The sequence below is a fragment of the Coturnix japonica genome, chromosome 2 (assembly GCF_001577835.2).
Source record: "Coturnix japonica isolate 7356 chromosome 2, Coturnix japonica 2.1, whole genome shotgun sequence".
NCBI classification, from domain to species: domain Eukaryota; kingdom Metazoa; phylum Chordata; class Aves; order Galliformes; family Phasianidae; genus Coturnix; species Coturnix japonica.
The window spans coordinates 61201727-61222447 of NC_029517.1; the positions used below are offsets into that span (position 1 = coordinate 61201727).

The following is a 20721-nucleotide window of genomic DNA, read 5'->3' on the forward strand; positions in this document are numbered from 1 at the left end:
CAACCAGAGAAGGAGATTTAGGAGGTCATTAAAACCTTTTACACCTTAGCCAGCATAACAAATGCAGATGCTCGCATGTAAAAAACTCAACATATCCTGTCTAGAAATAATACCTACTATGTTTGCTTTCAGAAAACTGATGGACATCCTTGTTAGATTTAAGACTAACCAATTTCATCTATGTCAATTCCAGCAATTAATTTCACTGTCCCTAGTCTTTTCTATGTAACACCTCCAAAAGAATAAGTGCAGTCAGCACCGCTCTTTTTAGAACCAAACAGATTTTTGAAAATGAGTATTTGCAAATGTTCAGGGTTTTTTTCTTCCACATTGTTTTTGTTTTAGCATTTCGATGACAACAGAGTTGCCATCCCTGTAGGTATACCTAAAATCTGTAAGTAAAAATACAGTAATTCCAATTCAGTGGAACAGAGGGGGATATGAAAAGTTTGTCTTTAAAAAATGGCTGTATTTCATCAAAAGCCACAAGCATGGTAGTGCAACAACTATTCAAAAAAATGGACAAAAGAGTAAGTTAAAGTTGTTTGCGACCCATAACCATGCGTGGCTGTACTGTAAAGACTAGATTTCCTTGAACCACAGAACTTTTTTTTTCTGGGTTTTGGCAGTTAAATGTAGAAAAACCTTGTGGTTTCATGAAGAAAGGCTTGTGGTGCAATATACACATCTCAAAATACATTTCTTTTTCAAAGTCCTGAACTAAAAGCTTGTAGTACAGCAGAAGAGTAGGGAGGCCAACTGCACAGCAGTAGTTCTTGCTAAAGACTTTTATCATGTTTCCTTGAATGAGAGACCACTGCTGGGCAAGCATCTTTCTGTTGAAAAATGCCACGGGGTCCCCTTTCAATTGAATTACCACAGGACGTGGTCCAGAAGTGCTGGAGTTCTTCACAATGCCAAAAAACTAAGTGAAGATGTTGGGACTCAAATTGGCATGAAGGGAACATCTGGCTAAGAAATGTGTGTTTCTAGGGGGCTGTCAGGTTCAAATAAAATTCTATGAAATGAATATGGATTGACAGCATGACTGATTTCTCTTCATTTCAATAAACGTAAGTTTGAAATCAGTCTTATTATGATAAATCTTATATGTATAAACACTTATATCCAGGATTTTATTAATACAGCTGGAGGACTATCTAATAAAGTAAAATATTTTGCCTTTAGGATACTTCTCATGTCATAGCGCTTTACAAACCATATGATATTTCTACAGCTTCCCTCGCTCTTGGATGTGTTCATCACACTGAACCCACAGCCCCGTGTGGGATGCAGACTAATGCCCACTGCATATGTACCAACGAAGTTATAGACACCAAGAGAGGTAAGGAATGCCTTGCTTGTTGACAAGGTTGAACACTTTTATTTCACTGGTATTTTAAGTTCCGTCAAGTTGGTTGTTTTGTAGTGTAAATTGGTCAATTTGATTGGCAACAAAATGGTTATTAAAAGCAGCAGGTATGCCAAAGAACTATTCATGCCATTCTTGCATCAAAGTGAAACTAATATTTCAATAGGAAGAAGCTATAATTTCACAACATAAGCAGTGGTGGGCTGAAATTCTTCTTGCATAGAAGTGAGAACTAGAGGGTGAGTCCATCTGAGTGCGACCCTAATACTATTGCCAGATGTACTTTGCATTTTAAGAAAAAGCACTGGAGCCTATGAACTGCTGCACGCTCCTTGCTGGACGTGCTGGTTTTCAGCCCCCATGGCTGCCAGTGTGAAACAGGGGCATCACATTCCACACGTAGTATTTATTCAGGCCTATATAAGGCAAACTAGGACTTTTGGGAGCAGAGCACTATGCCTGATCCTTCCAACCAGCCAGTATGTAACAGGAATGATCAACAGAAAATAGAATGGTAGAAAATAGGTATCGTGGTATCTCAAAGGATGTTGTAATGGCCCACAAGCAGCAAAATACAGGTGAAGTAACCTTGTCAAAACAGAGATCTTTGCAATTCTAGCAGAGTCCAAGCTAGCACGGAAGGTAGCCATGAGTTGAAGGAGATGGGGATGTGTGCAGAGGCATAGCAGCCCCATCATTCCCTGGCACAGGATGTGAACTGTACTTGTAATATGGAGGCCCAATTTGCCTCTCTTCCCTATAAAAAAACTCCAGTATCTGCATTAGGGACAAACTGTGAAAAGTACGAAGCTCCCAAACTTGCAGAATGACTATCCCAGAGGAGTGAAGAAAATAGGTGCTTCTGAAAATCCCAGTCAGTGTTTTTTTGTGTGTGTAGCTTTTTAAACAACACTGGAAATCTGGCTTGTAGGCAATTAAATCACCTTCTACCAGCAGTTATTATTCAAAATGAAACAGTTTCTTAGGCATCAGCACTCAGCTCTGAATGTGTTTGTAAACCAAAGCGGGGCTGGTTTCACTAGATCAACCTATGGTTAATGTATGGAAATGTGCTTCTTGGCTGAGAGGGGAGCAGCACAGCCTAAGGGTTAGGCCACAAGACTGAGACGAGGCTGCGGGTTCTGCTTCTGGTTTGGCTCTGGCTGCAGTGCAAATCTGGGCAAGTCATTTCATCCCCTTGTGCTTCCTGGTTGGAACCTGTAGGCACTACTGTAACATGAATAATAATAGGCAGCCATTTATAGTAGTTACTGTTAAATTATAAATAAATGATTAGAAGGTTCTTCTAAAATCTTGTTTCTGTTTCTCATCACATGTTTCTAAAAATAATCTATAATTTTGTAAGTATTACAGAAATAGGGAAATAAAAGATTGAAAATAGTTGAAGTGTTTTGAGGTAAAATACTGTTTCACTTATGTAAAGAATATCAGTATTTTTACTGGCTTTCAGACCAAATGTGAAGAAAAGCCAAACACAGAAGAATTACTATATGCAAAACATTAAGAGCAGTACACAAGGAGGTGTGTGGGATATATCCTGCATATATTAGTTGGCAAAAATGGATTTCTGCTGAGCTGAGCTTCTTAATAAGAATTACTCATTGTCTGCAGCTTGGACAACTTGCAACATCATGAACGTGCACATATTCATAACAGATGACTCTGAGGTAATGGAAGCAATTAGTTCCTGTGGGGCCTTACATTCTTCATAGCCCACATTTACATGAGATGTGTCTATTTGCAAGGGAAAACAAAGTCATTTGGGTCAACTAAGGGGTCAAATAAATAAATAAGATTGGACGAGGTCTGTGTTCTGCCAGCCTTCTTCAGGCAAGGAGTGTTACTCAAATTTGCCAGTGTTCCTTAAGAATAAATGAGAGACACGGTGGAACTATGAAGGAGGAAGAATGGGTGATCCTAGCTGGCACAAAATGAATGCAATGATTGGGTGAAAGCTGCTCCACTCACAATGGGAAGTCACCTGTAACCTATTTCACAGGTGTCAGAAAAGAACAAACACATCATTCTGAGGATGTGCATTTTCCAATGCTTTATTTTTCCTGAGGCAGCTCTTTTTGCCTGTTTAAATCTGGAGAACCTTTGATGGAAAATAGGAATTTTAATCTGAAAAGAGAAAGAAAAAAAAAAGGAAAAGAGAGGGGGAAAGAAAGGGAGGGGGGAGGGGGAAGGGGAAAGGAAAATGGAAAAGGAAAGGAGAGAAAAGAACATGACAGAAAAAGGAGAATGTGACCAAAAAAAAAAAAAAAAAAAAAAAGAAGAAAAAAACACAGAAAACTTTCTTAGGAGAGACCAGCAGGTGGGAGTGTTGACTTTATCTCAGAGGATTCAAAACAACACGAAGATTATTTTTTCTGTGAAAGGGCACTTCCCAAGAAACGAGCAAATTAATCTTATCTGTGTTTTGCTACTTTTTAAGATACTGTCCTTTATATCACATACTAGAGTGAGCCTTTTTTCAGAAGTCTTCCATTGTCCATATATTGCTTTTGGCACCATGTCTTGTTTGGAAGATAAAGGAAATTCACATTCATCAGGGTTTTGCTAATCCAGCTTCAATACTCACCACTCTCATCAGTGTCTGGTAAACTACCATTCACTCTGGCAAAGGTATTTTGATTTTTTAAGAAATCAGAATGGTTGGAGACAGAAAAAAAGAACAAACGTGAAAAAACTTGTATTTACGTGAGTGAAGTGGGAATTTTGGATGTAAATATCTTAGGACTGGTTTTAAGACTTGGATGTATTTTTGGAAGCTCAGTTGCAATTGAAATGGGGTAACAAAAGGTAGGAAATAATGGAAGGAGAGTTGTTTCTGTGCTAGAATGGGAAAGTGATGATGAACGATCTGTAATGTCAATGTTTCTAGCTCATTCTTTGGCCAAGAAGACACCTAGCACCAAGGTTTTCCACTGTGCCATTAGTTTGGAATAACTCTATGCTTGTGGAGTCCATGGTTAGGTATCTATGAGCTGTGGTGGGATCACTTAGCAATTGAATCTGTTCTGCTGAGGTTCTGCAAGCTGGAATATAACCATTACCCTATGATGCAAAACATGATGTCACTGAACATCATAGCTCTGTTTCCTCCCAGATCAGATATAGGAAGTGAGAGCAAATTGTTACAGCAGCACGTAGCAGGGAGGTTGAAACTAGATGAACATTATGGTCCTTTTCAAACCAGGCCATTCTATGATTCTATTATTCTCTTTCCTTATGCATTTGTTTGGGTTTAAGTCTATTAATGTTTTAAATAAGACTTGTTTAAAGCCTCTGACTTATTTCCATTTTCATAAGTCATTTTTTGATTCCACAGCCACTAGCCTTACAGTTGTTGGCCTCACTAGGAGCTATTTTAGTCTAGAAAACTGATCATGTGCTACTAATTCACTTACACTGCTCAGAAGATGCTAATACAAAATCTCTCTGTCTATGTTAAGTCCTCTGTTACACTGAAACCTATAGCATCTCTGAACTTCCCACTTAACCATATTTTCTTCCCCCCCTCCCCCCCATTTTTCCAGTGCAGCTTGCTTCTTTTGACTCCTTAAAAAGAAAATCCACATTTAATGTTTGCATCTGCAAAATTTCAGTGTCCTACACAACTCACTTGAGTGTTTTTCAAACTTTATATGGATAAAAAGTGGAATGTTGTAAGGGTTGATATTCCTGCAAAGTAGTTCTTAAAAGGCAAGTGAAGGCCTTAAGTAAGGAAGTATTTAAACAGCAACAAGGAGCATTAAGGTTAGATGTTAGGATGAACTTCTCTTTCACCAGCTGTAGAGCAGGAATGGAGACCATAGCACAGAACCAACCAGAGATCCTCTGTCTACTAACAGGAGAGAGTCACGGCTGGAATGATGTATCTGCCCTGAGAGTGAATGATGGATTTAATGAACAATAGATGTCCATCCCAAGCAATACTGCAAGTTGGATTTTCCTACAGAGAACAGTGATTTGTAATTACTTACCAGGGAAACTGCAGATATTGATGTCTCAACTCAGCAGGCTGCAGGACAAGGTAGGTGCCTGATGACATGGGAGGAAGACTGCAGGGGAGAGCTAGTTGCTTGCATGGAAGGAGTTATCAGTGCAAGGAGGGAGGGAATACAGTCTGGAGGTGAAAATCAGAAAGAGAAAGGAAATTACCTGCTTACTTCCACTCAGTGATAGTGGTAAAGGAGATAATAGGCTGGCTTGAATTCAGCTTTGCATGCAGATAATTTGCTGACTGGTATGCTGCAGCCAGGGTGGAAACACATTCCCTAGTAACAGAAGTTTCTAAGCTTCTGAAACTGTAGCTTGGCTATGTTACAACTTCTATCATCTCCTTTCTTCTGTTCCCTTTTAATATTACATAGAGCACTGAAAGCTTTATTATTCTCTCCATGCTAGAAATTGCAGCCGCCTTATCTCTCTGACAGGACTTGTAAGTTCTCCCATTATTCTTTGTTTCAGCTTGGAAAACAAGTAGAGCAAATGGAAGATACTCTGTTTGAATTGCAGGATTATTCCTGAAAGGATTCCTGATGACTCCAGGTAGGTTATACAAAATATGACCTGACACTGATTTTAGAAAGGAATCCACACTGAAGGAAACATCAGGTGTAGTTTAAAACACCCTCAGTATGATACAATCGCAGTTATAACAAAGAAGTTTTCAGAACAGAGTATTTAGCAGAGGACATGTATCAGCTTGAGCCATGGATAACAAGTCTTCAAACATCTTTGCTTGTTTATTACTAAATAGGCGGATCACTTGTTAATGAAGTGCTTCATGAATAACGTATCTCATTAAATTTTGAGCAGACTTTTCATTGAGCAAGTTCTGCTTTTAGGCCAAAGTAGACACACTTACTATGTGGCAGTCATTAAGTCCTCCTCTGTCTTTGGGCAAATGAATTGGAAATGAGATTTCAAGAGCTGAACAGACCAAGGTAGGAAGCCGAGTTCCGATTTCTACTTAAGAGGCACGTATCATTATTGCCAGTATTTCTGCTGTGTCAGTTGGACTTGGAAAACACACTTGAAACTAATACAGTCTATATTCCAATATTTGCTTTGATCTATTTTCATGTTCTTCTCTGTGGGGATCTCTGAAATGCCTCTCAGGTCTCACTCCCGAGTCAGCATATAAGCAATTAAACAACTGCGGAACTGTCTGGCAACAGTTACTTGAAAATAATTATTAGCTTTCTTGACTGGAGGTATTGAATCAAATTAATATCCCAAAGAATTTTTGGACGCATCTTGTATGCTCCTTAAGTACTGTGTTCTTTGGTTAACGAATGGCCTTGTAGATCCTGCCTGTGAAGCCAAGAGTCCTGCAAGCTGAATCCCAATTTATTTGTTTCAGCAGAAGGAAGGATAGGAAGTGGAAATTAATTCAGGGCCAACTTGTATTTGGACTGGATTTTCAGCCACTTTAAAAGTGAAGCCAAATACAATGCAGAAGGGCAGTCTATGACCCAACGAAAATACAGCCATTCGTCCATCCACGCCTACACATGGCTGAAGTTAGATAGTCCCCTCCAGCCTCAGCAGTGTTCTAATTAAAAAAAAATACGCAGGGCTTACATTCAATTTAGGCTTGTAGAATTTTAGGCCAAAAGGAACTAGATCATGTAGTGTAACCTGTAAGTCACAGGCTGTTAAATTTTACTCAGTTGCCCTGTTGAGCTCAATAATTTTTATTTGACTAAGTTGTGCTTTGGCTTCCAGTAAGGCAAGCAATTTTTGTCTGAATGATAAAGAGGCAGAAAAATATTATTTTTGTTATATATATATTCTGCTTTAGTATCTGAGAACTAGGCTTTAGTTGGGGAATACAGTCCTGCAAGTAAATAGATGTGACCATCATGCAGATGAGAAGACTCACAACATGACTGCTATCTTACCACGGAGAAGAGTAGGGGAAAGACAAAGGGAAGGAATGCACACAAACACAGGCCTGTTTCAGCTCTCCCTCTCTCACACACACTCCTTTCAAGGTTTCCACTTAAGAAATAAACTTAAGTTAACAAACTTAACCTGTTTTTTTTTGTTTTTTTGCTTGTTTGTTTTTCTCTTTTTAATGAATCCCGTAATTTGCAAAAATACCTCAGATACATAATGTTTTCCAAACCACAGTTTAAAGGCTCACATAATTAACACAGCGATATAAATCACTGCTATTCTAGCTGGGAAAAAAAAAAAAAAAAAAAGATGTGGCTAATGATAAAATGAGATTCAAAACCAGCAAAGTGAATGAATTACTCAGGCACATTGTTTATGTTGATTTGAATGTTTTTGTTATATTAATTTGAGCACAGGTCAATTAGTAAATCAACTAAAAATAAATTATAGCTGCTGATATCTAAATTCAAAGTACAACCAACATCTTTTTGGCAAACTAATTGACTGTGCTTAAAACAAGGTTAGAAAACGAAGGCTTCACTTTTAACAGAAGTGGGATGGCTTATATTTTGTACCTCATACTCCAAATCTTTTTAGAAATCAAAGCATAATTTGCTTTTTCACTAATACCCCACCTAGGCTTTAGTAAACACTACAAAGCATGCAGAGTGCTATGAATCAGTGCAACTAAACAGCTGCTGGAGAGCAGCCTAAAAGCTGCAGTTAAACATAATGATCGTAGTTTAGCTTTATACCAATATATTTTTAACTCATACTGTATTGCTTGTATTTATGCATTTTCTGCTGGTCTGGCCAGCTATTGTTTTCTAGTTTCCTTCCTTACGTCTTGAGTAGACTAAAATAGTCTCCAGAACTTCTGGAGGAAATTTTTTAGGGCTCCATCCAGTAAAAGCTTGATACAAAGCCATTTAGCTTAATGAAAGTCTTTCCCCTGACTGAAGTAGTTTGCTTCCAACCTCATGGTTCACAGGCACACTGTTCAAATGACTACAATGAAGCTTTTGTTGGTGAAATTACGTATCTATGTTATTTCTTTTAATTCGGCGTGCCAAGCAGTGTTTTGGTTACCATAATTTTTGTTGATTATCTCACTGAACTTTGAGAGACAGTCTGCTCCAAAGCTGCACGTCAGCTCAGAATGGGTTAAAGAACGACTGCTGTGTTTGCTATGAGGCTCTGGTGCCCAGTCCAGGGTTATGGTCCTTTCTTAAGACCAGGCAGGTGCTACAACCTGGGACAAGCCTAATCATGTCAGTTGTGTTGAAGTCTGAGGTGCCCAGAGAATGAATCTAAAGGAAGATACAACCATCCTCTCCTGTCATGAAGAAGGCAATACAGATACCCTACTTATTTATAACTAGAAATGTAATTTGATTTTTAAATGAGTTTTTGCTTTCCCTGGGTGAGGTTTGCACCTACCAGAAATTTGCCAGAGTAAAAAACTGGTTAAAAACTTCATGCAAAGTCCTGCTTGGAAAAACAGGGACCTGCAAATATATCTACATATCCCTTTTTGTAGAGATCCTATTCTGTTCACTGTACACTTCTGGCATCCCAACTGATTCAGTGGGAAGTTTCATTGGATGTCAAGATTGGCCCTTTATTTGAAGAATAATGCAGACTAACAGTGAAAGTCCAATAGCTTAGAAATACAATAACAATTTGGTTAAAAGTTCCAGGAGTCTCCTATGGGCTTTGTCAGACCTCTGTGGTTTCTGTTTAAAACTACAGCAGATTTTTTCCAGTGAAGCATAGCAGCTGAATTCGCTAGCCCCGTGTGCAGAGTGGGAGGTTTCTCACATTTCCACCTTGCAGTCAAAACATTTTCTGGCAGCGAGAAGTGCTAATTTAACAAATTTCTTTCCAGTGCCTTTTTGCCAGCAGGCAACCAGAAACATCCCCAGGTATTCAAAGCAGAGGTGATGTTGGGAATGGAAAAAGGCAAACTTTATCCCAAGTAGCTTGAGGCCACTCCGGAAACTTTGTCCTGGGAGTCCCTGCTGGATTCTGCACCAAGTCAGTACATGGCCTGATATGAGTATGTGTTTAAATGTCCATTCAGTTGCCATTGCAGAGGGGGGAAAAAAATGGTACCACTTTGGGTGAGACTCACAAATGTGTGACACAGAAAGCCCTCCTTGGTTAATCCATTTTCTCCTGTATACGCTTCCTTTCTGTTCTTTTTGATCTCCCAATAGCCAACAGAGTGCTCATCCAAGAGTGGTGACAGGAGCTTTCTGTGAGTCTAATTATGTGTCTTTCCCTGATTGACTCAGTGCTTTTAATATCCTAATTTGAAAGGCAGGGTGTGATTGCAAAAGCATACCCTTCTACCCAAGTCATAGGGATTTTTGTACAGACTGACCACTGTTGCTTGTTTGCCCAGAAGAGACAGCTCTTCAGAGACTTTCTTGAAGGAAAGGAAAACAGGGTGGACTATGAACAGGGTGGGATTCAAAGAGATTAACAATCGGAATTAAGCAGATTCCTCCGCTAACCATCTGGCTTAGCAACCCCAATGGACAAGTTGATCCAGAAAGCAGAGACACTACCTCATAGTCTATAGCCCATGAGTCAGTGAAAGCGTTTGACAAAGATGATCAAGTAATTATAATCTCCAAAACTGTCAGACTTGCTGGTAGGGTCAGTGGCGTGACAGTCTTAGCTGATGCTGTCACTTCCTCACACACATAGGCCAATTGTGTCACCAAGGCTATAGTCAAACACTTCAGCATGATGGCTCATAATGTTGCCAAACATCTTTCCTTGTAGCTAACTATGAAAAAATGTTGGTGTCAGTAGTCATGTAGAGACTGTAATTAAAATACTGAACTTTTTAGGTCAGATTCTTTAGTGGTCCCTTGCTGGTAGACAGCCTAATGTGGGCAATGGGCTGCAATGAAAAGTGGCACAATTTCTGTTGCATTCACAGAGAAACGATGGAGCCTACAATAAAGAAAATGTGTCAGAAAATTTGGTCTCTGGAGCCTACAGATACCAGAAATGAGAGTATTGGAACTCTTGCTCCTCATCTGCTTTACTAAACAAAAAACAACACACCCTCATTTCTTACAGCCATAACCTTGAGATTATGAACTATTTAAAACCAGTAGCTGAAGTTGGCTATATATATTTGTGATTTTTTTTTTTTTCCCCTAAGACTGTGGCTTATCAGTGATATTTCTTACATCAGCACATGACTGTCCTTTAAAATACATTATGGGTCTGTTATTTTGGGGAGCTGCTCAGGAGTTTGCTCTCTTGGTCCTATGACAAATGAATAACAGATGTTTTTATCTGGACTGTAAGGACCCCATACTGCCTTCCACAGGGGGTAGGCTAGCTTGGATTTGGTGCTATTGCAGAACTTTGGATCACTGCTGCAGAAAGAGATGGGTGAGAAAAAGCTGTGTGATGCAGGGGCCTGGTCATCTTTGCTTAGGAGCTCTGTTCAAGCTAAGGCATTCACCTTTGCCACCCTCCTTGAGCTACACTGCAAGTGTGCCTGTGCCTGGCTGTGTGTTCCACTGACACTGTCTCTGAATTGTGAACTTGAAATCAGTTCACTTGATCTCAGTTCTGCCTCCTCACTACAGGCTTCTCTGGTGATCTGCACGTGGCCATCCCTGGTTGCCATCACCAGACCTGCTCTGCTCTTCATTATTAGGTGCTGTGGTATCACAGGCCTTGTCAACGAAGCCATCACCTTGCCAGCCTGGCTGTCACCCTCTGCTCCCTACCTCGCCCTAACTTCTTCCTGAAACCGAGATTGTTGTGTTTGTCCAGCTGTCAAATTTATTGATCAAACAAAAGCAGTGGAGTCTCAAGCAATATGGAAGTGGCAAAGTGGGTGAGGCAAGACCAGTTGTCAGGACTCTGCTCCCTATTTTCTGATTACAGCTCTGCCACCTATGCATAATGCCTTTTCCTGAAAATAAAACATCCTCTAAGAACAGAATAAATATCTGGCTGCAAAAGGATTACCTAGTACTGTTTATGGGAGTTTGCCTTGAGCTTGAAATATTGTGGTCAAGATCTCATTCCTTTCAAAATACTGTAGATCTGGAAGCAATCCTGAAGCATCAAGTATGATGTCACTTGTCCAGGGTAAGCTCAGCTGTAGCAGGTTGTTCCTGCTGCACAGGACTGTCCTAGCCCTTCATTCCTGGACAATGTCATACTTTCTTATGATAAAATATCCTACTTTTTCTTACCTTTCCTTCCATACCATGTTTTGTGGTTTTCTATTAATTTTTATGGCTCTTTATCACCCTTTCGATAACCAGCACCAAACACAGTGCCCATGTTGAGATGGTAACATCAAATAAAGAATGGGAAATACCCAGTGTGCTCACAGATTGTATACATGTATCTATGTTGTGCTTACCCATTTTAACAACAATGTGCTGCTGATGATCGCATTACTCCTTTTGATAAACATGATCCCTATCTTCTTTTTTTCTGAACTTTTTAAGTTATAGTCAGACATACTATGAACTCTGGACTCTTGATAATATTTGTCCTTCTGTTCTGACAGTGAATTAACATTATCTGCTGTGTCAGTGTGATTTTCCAGTTGATTTTGCACACTTGATATTAGATTCTTTCAGACCTGCTTTCTTTGCTTTGTTCTTTCAAAGAGTCGCTGTCAACAGTATTGAGAACATGTGGATTATAGGTGTGGTACTCAAAAGCAAATAAGAGTTTATATCTATTGTGAGAACATAATATACAACAATTACTGGTTTTCCTTCAATCTGCAGGTCCACTCAATGACTAAATAAAGAAACTAAATTGGACCTTGACAAATCCATAGGCTTATTCAAAAATCCAGGTGTGTTTTTTTTTCCCCTTCCTTTGTAATCCTTGCAATCTGTCACCAAAAGTCACTTTTGGCTATTTCTCCCTAACTCCAAACAACTGAGTTTAGCTGGCCAGTCAATAATTCTTTGACCTCCTTTTCAAGTTATGTCATATTTGCTTTTATCTGCTTTTGGGTACCTTACCCAAAAATCATGTACTCTATAGTACTCCCAATGTCATCTGCTAGTAGGCTTCCCCTTCTGTTTAGAAGTTCACTAACCCTGCTTTGCTTATTATTGCATAATATTGCATTATTGCATAGTTAGAATGATTTCAGTAGCCAAGGTTTCTAGAACTAGCATGTCATTTTCTGCCTTGGCCTTCCTGATGTTGTATCTGTGCACTGTTGAAAATCTGCCTTTAGTACTCCTTTATACTTCCTACTTCCTGTATAATTTCTTCTAATGTATGGGATCAAAGTGACCTAACCAAACTGATTACTTACTCCCTGCTTATCTTCTGCTACTGGAAACTTTGCACTTGCATCTTTAATACCATTTCTTTAAAGTTATGTGATTTCTTTCAATTTCCCCTTTTACCTTGGATCGGTCTTCCAGGAAATCTTACCTAATGAGCTTCTGGATAACTTAAATCTGCCTTCCTGAAATCCTGTTGCTTTTACTGCAATGTTGCCTCTTTCCATATGAAGGAAATGTGAATTCTGTCATTTTCCCATCACTGACACCCGAGATACTCTTTGACCGGCCCCACTCTGTGCCTCTGTTTGTTGGTTTGAATCCAGCACTCCTCTGTGGCAAACCAAAAGAAAGGCTGCAGGGGTCTGACTCTGTCAGCACCTAGCAAACAGTTAATGCATTGTAATAGGAGTAATAAAGGAGTAATTTTATGTATCGTTCTTCTGGTTTTGGTCACAATGAGTCACAGAATGCTTTACCCCAGGCACACAAGCCTGTGAGAGTGCTTCTAGTCGCGTGAAATATGCATGTTAAAAATAACAGCATTAATTCTTACCTTACCACTTCACCACAAATAAATGTAAAGGAATATATAAAGAGTGTGAATAGCATATGTCTAGCCAAATACATGTGTGTTGTTACAAAAAACTTAGTTTCAGCAATGTTAAGAGTCCCCCCCTGGTCCGTATCTTGAGTTTCTTTTATGCTCTGCTACTGATTTGTTCCGTGACTGCAGAGACAACTTGTAAAAGCAACCACTGACATTTTGACCAATCTTCTAAGAGAATAATCCAGGCCAGGGGACAGGGAAGTGATTTTTTAATTTTCCTACTAGATTTTTTTACAGTGTACTTCTTACTCTGCTCCTGTTATGGCTCTGAGTTCAGTGACAAGGCACGCTCACTTACTGCCTCATTGCAGTTAATTCTTTGAATAGTTAATGCTTGCTTTATGTGAATTTTCTTAACAGACACCACACCACTCTATGGCTGCATTACTCTTTTCCCAAGGTGGTCTTTTTTATAGTGTGAGAAGTACAACATTGTTGTTTTCTTTCCTGATTAGAAGTCTTTTGGACAAGATTTATGCAGGGATTTGTGTGTATATTGGCCTATATTTGTGTAAGGCCAGGAGAAAGAAGAGAACCCCTGTTACTGTGTTTTGATGGCTTTCCAGAGAAACAGTTTATAATGTCCTCATTCTGAGTAGAGCAGCTATTTGAATTAACCTTAATGGGGATCAACAGCATGTGTAAACCCGGGTTTGTTCAAATTTACTCCCCGCAAGACCTTATCTCCAAGCACTGGCTCCAAAGCTCCCAACTAAGAAAGACCTCCCAAGTCCTCCTGTTTCTGCTCTGCCTGCCATTGCTGTGTCAGAGCACTGAGAACATGGGTCACTACGTGTGCCCTCAGATATTCAGGTCAACAGTTCAAAAAATAAATATGGAAATTGACTTCCCTTAACTTCCCACTCTCTATTTCTTTTTACTTCAAATGAGATCTGCCCCTCTTTCCCCAGTGACTTGCTACTCTCTAACACCTGCACCTCATTTCATATCATGCTGGATCTCTCCTGGACTCTCTAGCATCTCATCTTTCGCACTCCTTTCCAGATCTCCCCAGATTTGTGTAGCACACTATTGTTTTCCACTGTTAAAGTAAAACAGAAAAGTAGAAGAAGAGAAATAAACCCTAAGTGTTTTACTTTCTTCTAGGCCTACTGCAGCTCCCTTAGTTGCCTGCCAGTATGAACTAAAAGCTCCTCAGGAAGAAAAGGTCTCTTGGATGTATTACTCTGTCCACTGCTGGCTCCCTGAGCCATCTCCTATGAGATGTGAACACCTTGTTGTCGCTATGGACTTCACTGCCACGGACAGGATCCAAAGTATTGGTTAGCAATAGGCAGGCAACTGAAACTGAAGGTAAGCAAAGAATCAGGGCTCTTGCTTGAGTACAGCTTTGACAGAGTTCACAGATGTAGAAGTTGCTTAAACTGTTTGAAGTAGGTCATTCAAAAGTGCCTCAGAAAGAGGCAAGTCACCAGTTTCTCCCCCTGTTACAGAGTGATACAGAGAATGAGAACTACATTTGGTCCACCAGCAATTTGTAACTCCTATACAGAACAGGGTATGCTAATAACATGTCAACTTTCATTACAGCAAAATAAGCCTAAGCTTATGCTGAGAAAGCATTATGAATGACACTATTAATGAAATAGGACTAGGGATGCTTTTGTTCCACAGTGAGAAAAAAGGTTGCTTTAAATTGGCAATTTCTACTTCTGGAGGTAAAGCAAGATTACTTAATCTCTGTAAGTATTAATAATGGGTTCAAGTGAGATTCTTAAACTTCAAATAACTACCTTTTCAAATCTCAGTCAGCACTATGGCCAAAACCTCATACAAACACTGAGGTCCTCATGATTGCTGTGCATGCGGTATTCAAACAGTTTGTGTATGTTCTCCTTCCTTTTCCCTTTTCCTCAGTGTTCAATATGGTCATTTTTTTGGCAATCTAATATACTTCAGCCTTTTCCTCCTATTATTCCTTTCTTCCTTATTCTCAGCAAGATTTATTTTCTCTTTACTTTTCCCTCCGTTTCCTTTTTGCTCATTTCCATTATTCTCTAGTTGTGCCAGTTTGGCATCAATCAGCAGTGCTCTTCATCTCTCTTTCCACATGATGTATATATTTTTATCCACCACCAAAAAGCGAATTTCACTGCATCTGTTCAATACCTCTTTCTCACCTGTGGTGGCAGTGTTCACATTAACACAACACAGTTCTACGGCACATGCTGTTCATTTTTTGTTGCTTCAGGTCTTGTCAGTTTACTCACTCATCTTAAAACTTTTACTGGTTGCAAGCTTCTCCTCTTACAGGGATTCAAGGGGGCTGAGGGTGCATTTGTATGTCTATCTGATGTCTCCTCTTCAGTGAGGGCTTTGCCAATTTTAGCAGCCAGAGTCGGGTCTACGCAGACGCATGAAAAAGTGATTATGGTGTTGGCAGACATAGCTTTAAGTTAGGTAGCACACGTAATGGTACAGGTGCTGGAGGCAGAAAGAAAGACATAAGTGCAGGCTAGCGCCCAGAGTACATATTAACCCCCAGATCCCTGGGGTAGTCCAGTTTTCAGCCTATCCTGAAAAATGCTGCAGTCTGTCATGAACTGCTGTCAACACCAGAGCAACTTAGGCAAAACCGAGTACCTGTGCCACAATCGAGCCTTCAGTCTTGTCTGTAAATGTACCTTGGAAGACTTTGGTGACAGAACAGCCTTTGTGCATTTAACCTGGAATGTGCTCCAGTGCATGCCAGGGGCAGATTTAGAAGGATTATGGTAGCTGGCTAATGGTATCTGTAACTACCAGTGCCAGACTTATAAATGGAACAGAAATTTAAACAGGTTCAAGACTTCTTTTTTTTCGCTTCAGTCAGCTGGAACCTGAACTAGGCTACATCCTGTCTAAAAATACCAGTATAAACCCTGCAAAAGTGATCTCNGCACAGTCTGCCTGAGATGCTCTCCTTACAAAAGTGACACAGATTGGCATATCTCATTCTGAATCTCTTCACTCTGTGAGCAGTGAAGATGCTGAGTAGAAAGACAACTGCTCTGAGCTTAGGAAGAGCCCAGGTACTTGTCACCCAAGATTACAGTCATGGGTCAAGGTAATCTTTCAACCGGTGTGATTGATTAATCATCTGAGTTCTGAACGGTGTGAGCAGCTCCCTCCTTTGGTGGAGAGCTTTGGAGATTAAGTCATGAAAATGCTGCATTTGAAACAGATCTTGTGGGTTCTTGGACAAACAGGGGTAGACAAAATTCTGCTTGGAGAGTGACCAAAAAAAGCCTTTTAAATGTGCACGAGAGCTGAACGATGGGAGCTCCTGACCTAGCACAGCTTCAGGCCCTGCACTGTCAGCACCTCTCATTGATTTGCTGAGCAGCATACAGAAAGAAGACCAGATTTGCTTTGGAGTACATTGAACAAGCTGCCAACAAAAGCTAAAAATGATGAACGATAGTATTTTCCTTTAGTCTTTCCTCTTTCTTGTCACAGCTCAGATTGCAGAATCATAGAATCATTAAGGTTGGAAAAGACTACTAAGATACCTAGTCCAATGGGCAGAACATTCCCACCATGCCCACTAACCATGTCTCTCAGTGCTACATCCACATGTTTCTTGAACATCTCCGGGGATGGTGACTCCACAGAATCACAGAATTACAGAATCACAGAATTATCAAGGTTGGAAAAGACCTAGAAGATCATCTAGTCCAACCATTACCAATACTTCCCGGCTAAACCATATCCCTCAGCACAACATCCAAACGTTTCTTGAACACTCCCATGCTCAGTGACTCCACCACTTCTCTGGGCAGTGCATTCCAGTGCCTGACCACCCTTTCCGAGAAGTAATACTTCCTAATGTCCAGTCTGAATCTCCCCTGGTGCAGAACCACCACCTTGGGCAGCCTGTGTCACTACCTCACTACACTTCATATCCAGTCTGAGCCTCTCCTGGTGAAGCCTCTCATCACAGGTACACGTGAGAAGAGGCCAATCGCATTTCAGTACAACCTCCCTTCAGGCAGTTGTAGGGAGCTATAAGTTGTAGGGAGCTATAAGGTCTCCCCTGAGCCTCCTCTTCCTCCCAAGTGTTCCTGCTGGTAACACTGTTTTTGATACAGGCTGGGATGCCCACAGGTCTTCTTGGCCACCTGGGCACACTGCTGGCTTGTGTTCATCTGAGTGTAAATCAACACTCTCAGATCCTGTATCTCCACGCAGTCTCGCCAGCCGCTATTCCCCAAGCCTGTAGACTGATGCTGTTCGATTTCACATAGAATCACAGAATGACCCGGGTTGGAAGGGACCTCAAGGATCATGTAGTTCCAACCCCCCTGCCTGGCAGGGCCACCAAACATACACCTTTACTAGATCAGGTTGCCCAGGGCCCCGTCCAACCTGGTCTTGAACGCCTCCAAGGACGGGGCATCCACAACCTCCCTGGGCAGCCTGTTCCAGGGCCTAACCACTCTCCTAGTGAAGAACTTCCCCCTGACATCCAACCTAAATCTTCCCTCCTTCAACTTAAAACCATTTCCCCGTGTCCTGCTATTACATATTCTGCCATGCTGAAGTCTGATCCTGTCTGAACATCACTCGCGGCAGCGAGCTACGTTCGCACTTCACAGTATCACAGTCTCATGCGGGTTGGAAAGGACCTTAGAGATCATCGAGTCCAACCCCCGGGATTCGAGCCGGGATTCGAGCCTCTTCTACCACTTGCGCTACAGGGGGGATTCGAACCCGGGCCTCTGGTGTTGCAAAGCGGCGTTCTTAACCACTGCGCCACCGGAGATACAATGATCACTTGGTGTTCTTGCACAGAGATGCCGGCCAACTCCTCTTGATGCAATACCTCCTCCCCGCCGCAGGGGTCGCTGTTTCTCCGGCGCTCTAAGGCGGGGCGGCGGCGCTCTCGTCGTTGTCACGTAGCCCCGCCCCCTGGCGACACGCGGTCAGGAAGTCGGCGGCTCCGCTTCTCCGCAAGCCACGCCCCTTCTCCCTCTCCCGACCAATCACCGCGTTCGCTTTCAGCCCCGGCGCGCCGTCGTCTCGTATCCCTTTAAGGCAGCGCCGAGGCTCCCTATTGGCTGCGGAGCGGAGCCGGGCGGGGCCAGAAGAGATAAGGGGTGGGAAACAAGCGGGGCGCGCTCCCGCCGATCCCCCCGTTATCGCGCGCGGCCGGGGCCGGGCTGGGGGCGGCGGCGCTGCTGGGGTTGTTGCACCTGCGGCCGCCTCGGGGCGGGACGGCTGCGCAGGGAGCGGCGGGCGGGGCGATGCCCCCGCGGCAGAGGTAGCCGCGGGCTGCCGGCATCCCATGTGCGAGCCGCGCTCGGGGCGGCGGCCGTCTTCATCTCGGTGCCCGCCCCCGGCGTCCTGGCCCTGCCCTCGGGCGGCGGCGGCGGTGGTAGCGCCTCCGCCCCGAGCTACCTCTGCACCTGGGCCACCGCCTTCCCCGCCGGCAGGGTGGCGCAGCCAGCGGCGGAAGCGTGTGCCGGAGCGGCGGCCCCGGGAGACGAGGACGGGGAGATGGGCGACAAGAAGGTGGCTCTCATCACCGGCATCACCGGGCAGGTAGGGAGCGGGGTGAGATGGGCCGAGCCCCATCGGCCCCCGGCGGCACGTGTGGGACGGGGGGGCGCGGTCCTATGGGCTCCCGGGGGCTGCAGCCGGGCCCGGTGTCCCTGCGAAGTGCCCCGCGAGGTGCCCGCAGCGCTTTGCGGCGCGGCGGTGCGTGGAGCCCGCACTTCCTGTTGCAGCGGGCGCTGTCACGGCGCTGCCGGGCGGCCCCCGAGAGCCGCCGGACTGTCATGGGCCGCCGCAGGGTGAGGGGTGTGCGGGGCTCAGCTGGATGCTGCCTGTATGTGCGTCCTGTGCTTAGGGATGCTTTCTGCTGGCGTCTTTGGTAGCAGTGCGTTGCTCTTGTGCCTGTCTTCGTAGTCATCTTCACCTGGACTTGTTAAAGGCATCAGTTGACCCTCGGTTGAAGTGGGATGTGATGTGACCTTCAGCAAAGGAGCTGTGTCTGTGAAAGGAAACACGCAGCTCTTCTACCTGATGGGCTGAAGACACGGAGCACTGAGGCTCTCCCTCAGCAGGGCTGTTGCACAGGGCAGCGTGTTGTCACCTGCTCCCCCGACACACAGGATAGTCTTATAAGTCAGTGTGTACTTTCAGCCCAGGCTTGAATGGGTGACAAGGGCATCTCCTGTGTTTTGTGTCCATGTGGGTTACACAGAACCGTAGGGGTTGGAGAGGACCTCTGGAGATCCAACCCCCTGTTAAAGTAGGTTCCATACAAGGTTGTACAGAGAAGTTTCTGGGTAGGTCTTGTATGTCTTTAGTGGAGACTCCACAGCCTCTCTGGCAGCTTGTTCCAGTGCTCTGTCACCTTCACAGAGGGTTTGTCACAGTCTCTGTGTTTTGATTGTGTTGACAATAGAGATAACGATGCTCTCATTCCTCATACTCTCAGCAGAAGGTGCTGAAAAAAGGCCACGTGGAAGGAGAAGTGTTTCCCTTGCAGCAGCTTCTGCCCTGGGGAGAAATAATGTTCCAGTGGTGAGTTTTAACTTAGTGAGACCTGCAGGAGTGTTGATGTACGGAGCTTGTAGCTTTCCTCCCTACGCTGCCAACAGGCACCTTGGATTTGTTTGTCTTGTCCACTCAGAGTTCTGCATTGTTATATTTGCTGGTAAGTTGTGCTAAGTGAAGTTGTGAGCTCCTTTGATGGTGTTTGAGGAACTCCTTGCTTTGTAGTGTAGGTGTTGCCTGCTGCCTGGGAAAACCACTCTGCTTGCACTCAGGTTATCTCTTTGAACATGCTGAGTGCCATCTACTCATAGGGTGTATTGTTTGTGATGGGTAAAACCTGTTAAGTAGGTTATGTTGGATGGTATGCATTAATAATTGTCTTAGAAGTAGTGGAACCATTTTGGTGGTTGTTGTTTGGTTGCTATTTTATCCCTTTACGACTGGCATTAAGTGTGAACTTAGTGCTTGGAAGGACATTTTCTTCAGCTGTGGCTCTTCCTGGAGTGTTTGCCAATCCATTTGTGAGGCCCTGCTGTGGATTGTTCAGAAGGCAGCGAGCACTGCAGAAAAGGACAGGTGAAAACAAGCATGGCACTATTTTACTCTACATTGAAGAGCCACTTGATTTTTGTGAGAGAATTAATTGTGGCAATACAGTGTCACAGCATTTCTCACCCATTACTACTTGCGGACTCCGTGTTCCGTGTTCATCTGCTGATCTTACTTCAGCTCATTGTCTGTACTCAGGTGTTCTTAAAACACTTTGCAGCATCATCCCTTCTGGTGGATTACTGACCCAAGCAGTGGGCTCACTAAGAGTGGCTTAGGATGGAAGTTTTATATTGAGAGTAGCCTCCAAGTCCTATATTTTTCTGTCACTGGGTTTTGTTCTGTCTTCTATTCTTATGTAAAATTTAAGAGGAAGTTGACTAAATATTTGTTCCTTGCCCTCTTATCTTATTCCCTTTCTTTCTTTTTTTTTTTTATAATGGCTTTTATTT

General features: G+C 42.8%; 1 protein-coding gene and 1 long non-coding RNA gene across 2 annotated transcripts in view; both read left to right on the plus strand.

The window, feature by feature from the left end:
* The first annotated feature begins 1241 nt into the window (after positions 1–1241).
* Positions 1242–9361, plus strand: LOC116653020. Its single transcript, XR_004306383.1, has 4 exons — positions 1242–1345; positions 5251–5432; positions 5870–5950; positions 9195–9361. It is a non-coding gene; the product is annotated as an uncharacterized LOC116653020 (long non-coding RNA).
* An 8823-nt stretch (positions 9362–18184) lies between these two features.
* The window catches only part of GMDS (GDP-mannose 4,6-dehydratase), a 380668-nt gene continuing 378131 nt past the window's right edge, over positions 18185–20721 (plus strand). The window contains exon 1 of the mRNA XM_015854488.2: positions 18185–18760. Within this exon, the coding sequence (XP_015709974.1) occupies positions 18716–18760 (45 nt within the window). The 5' untranslated portion in view covers positions 18185–18715. The remainder of the gene's footprint in view (positions 18761–20721) is intronic.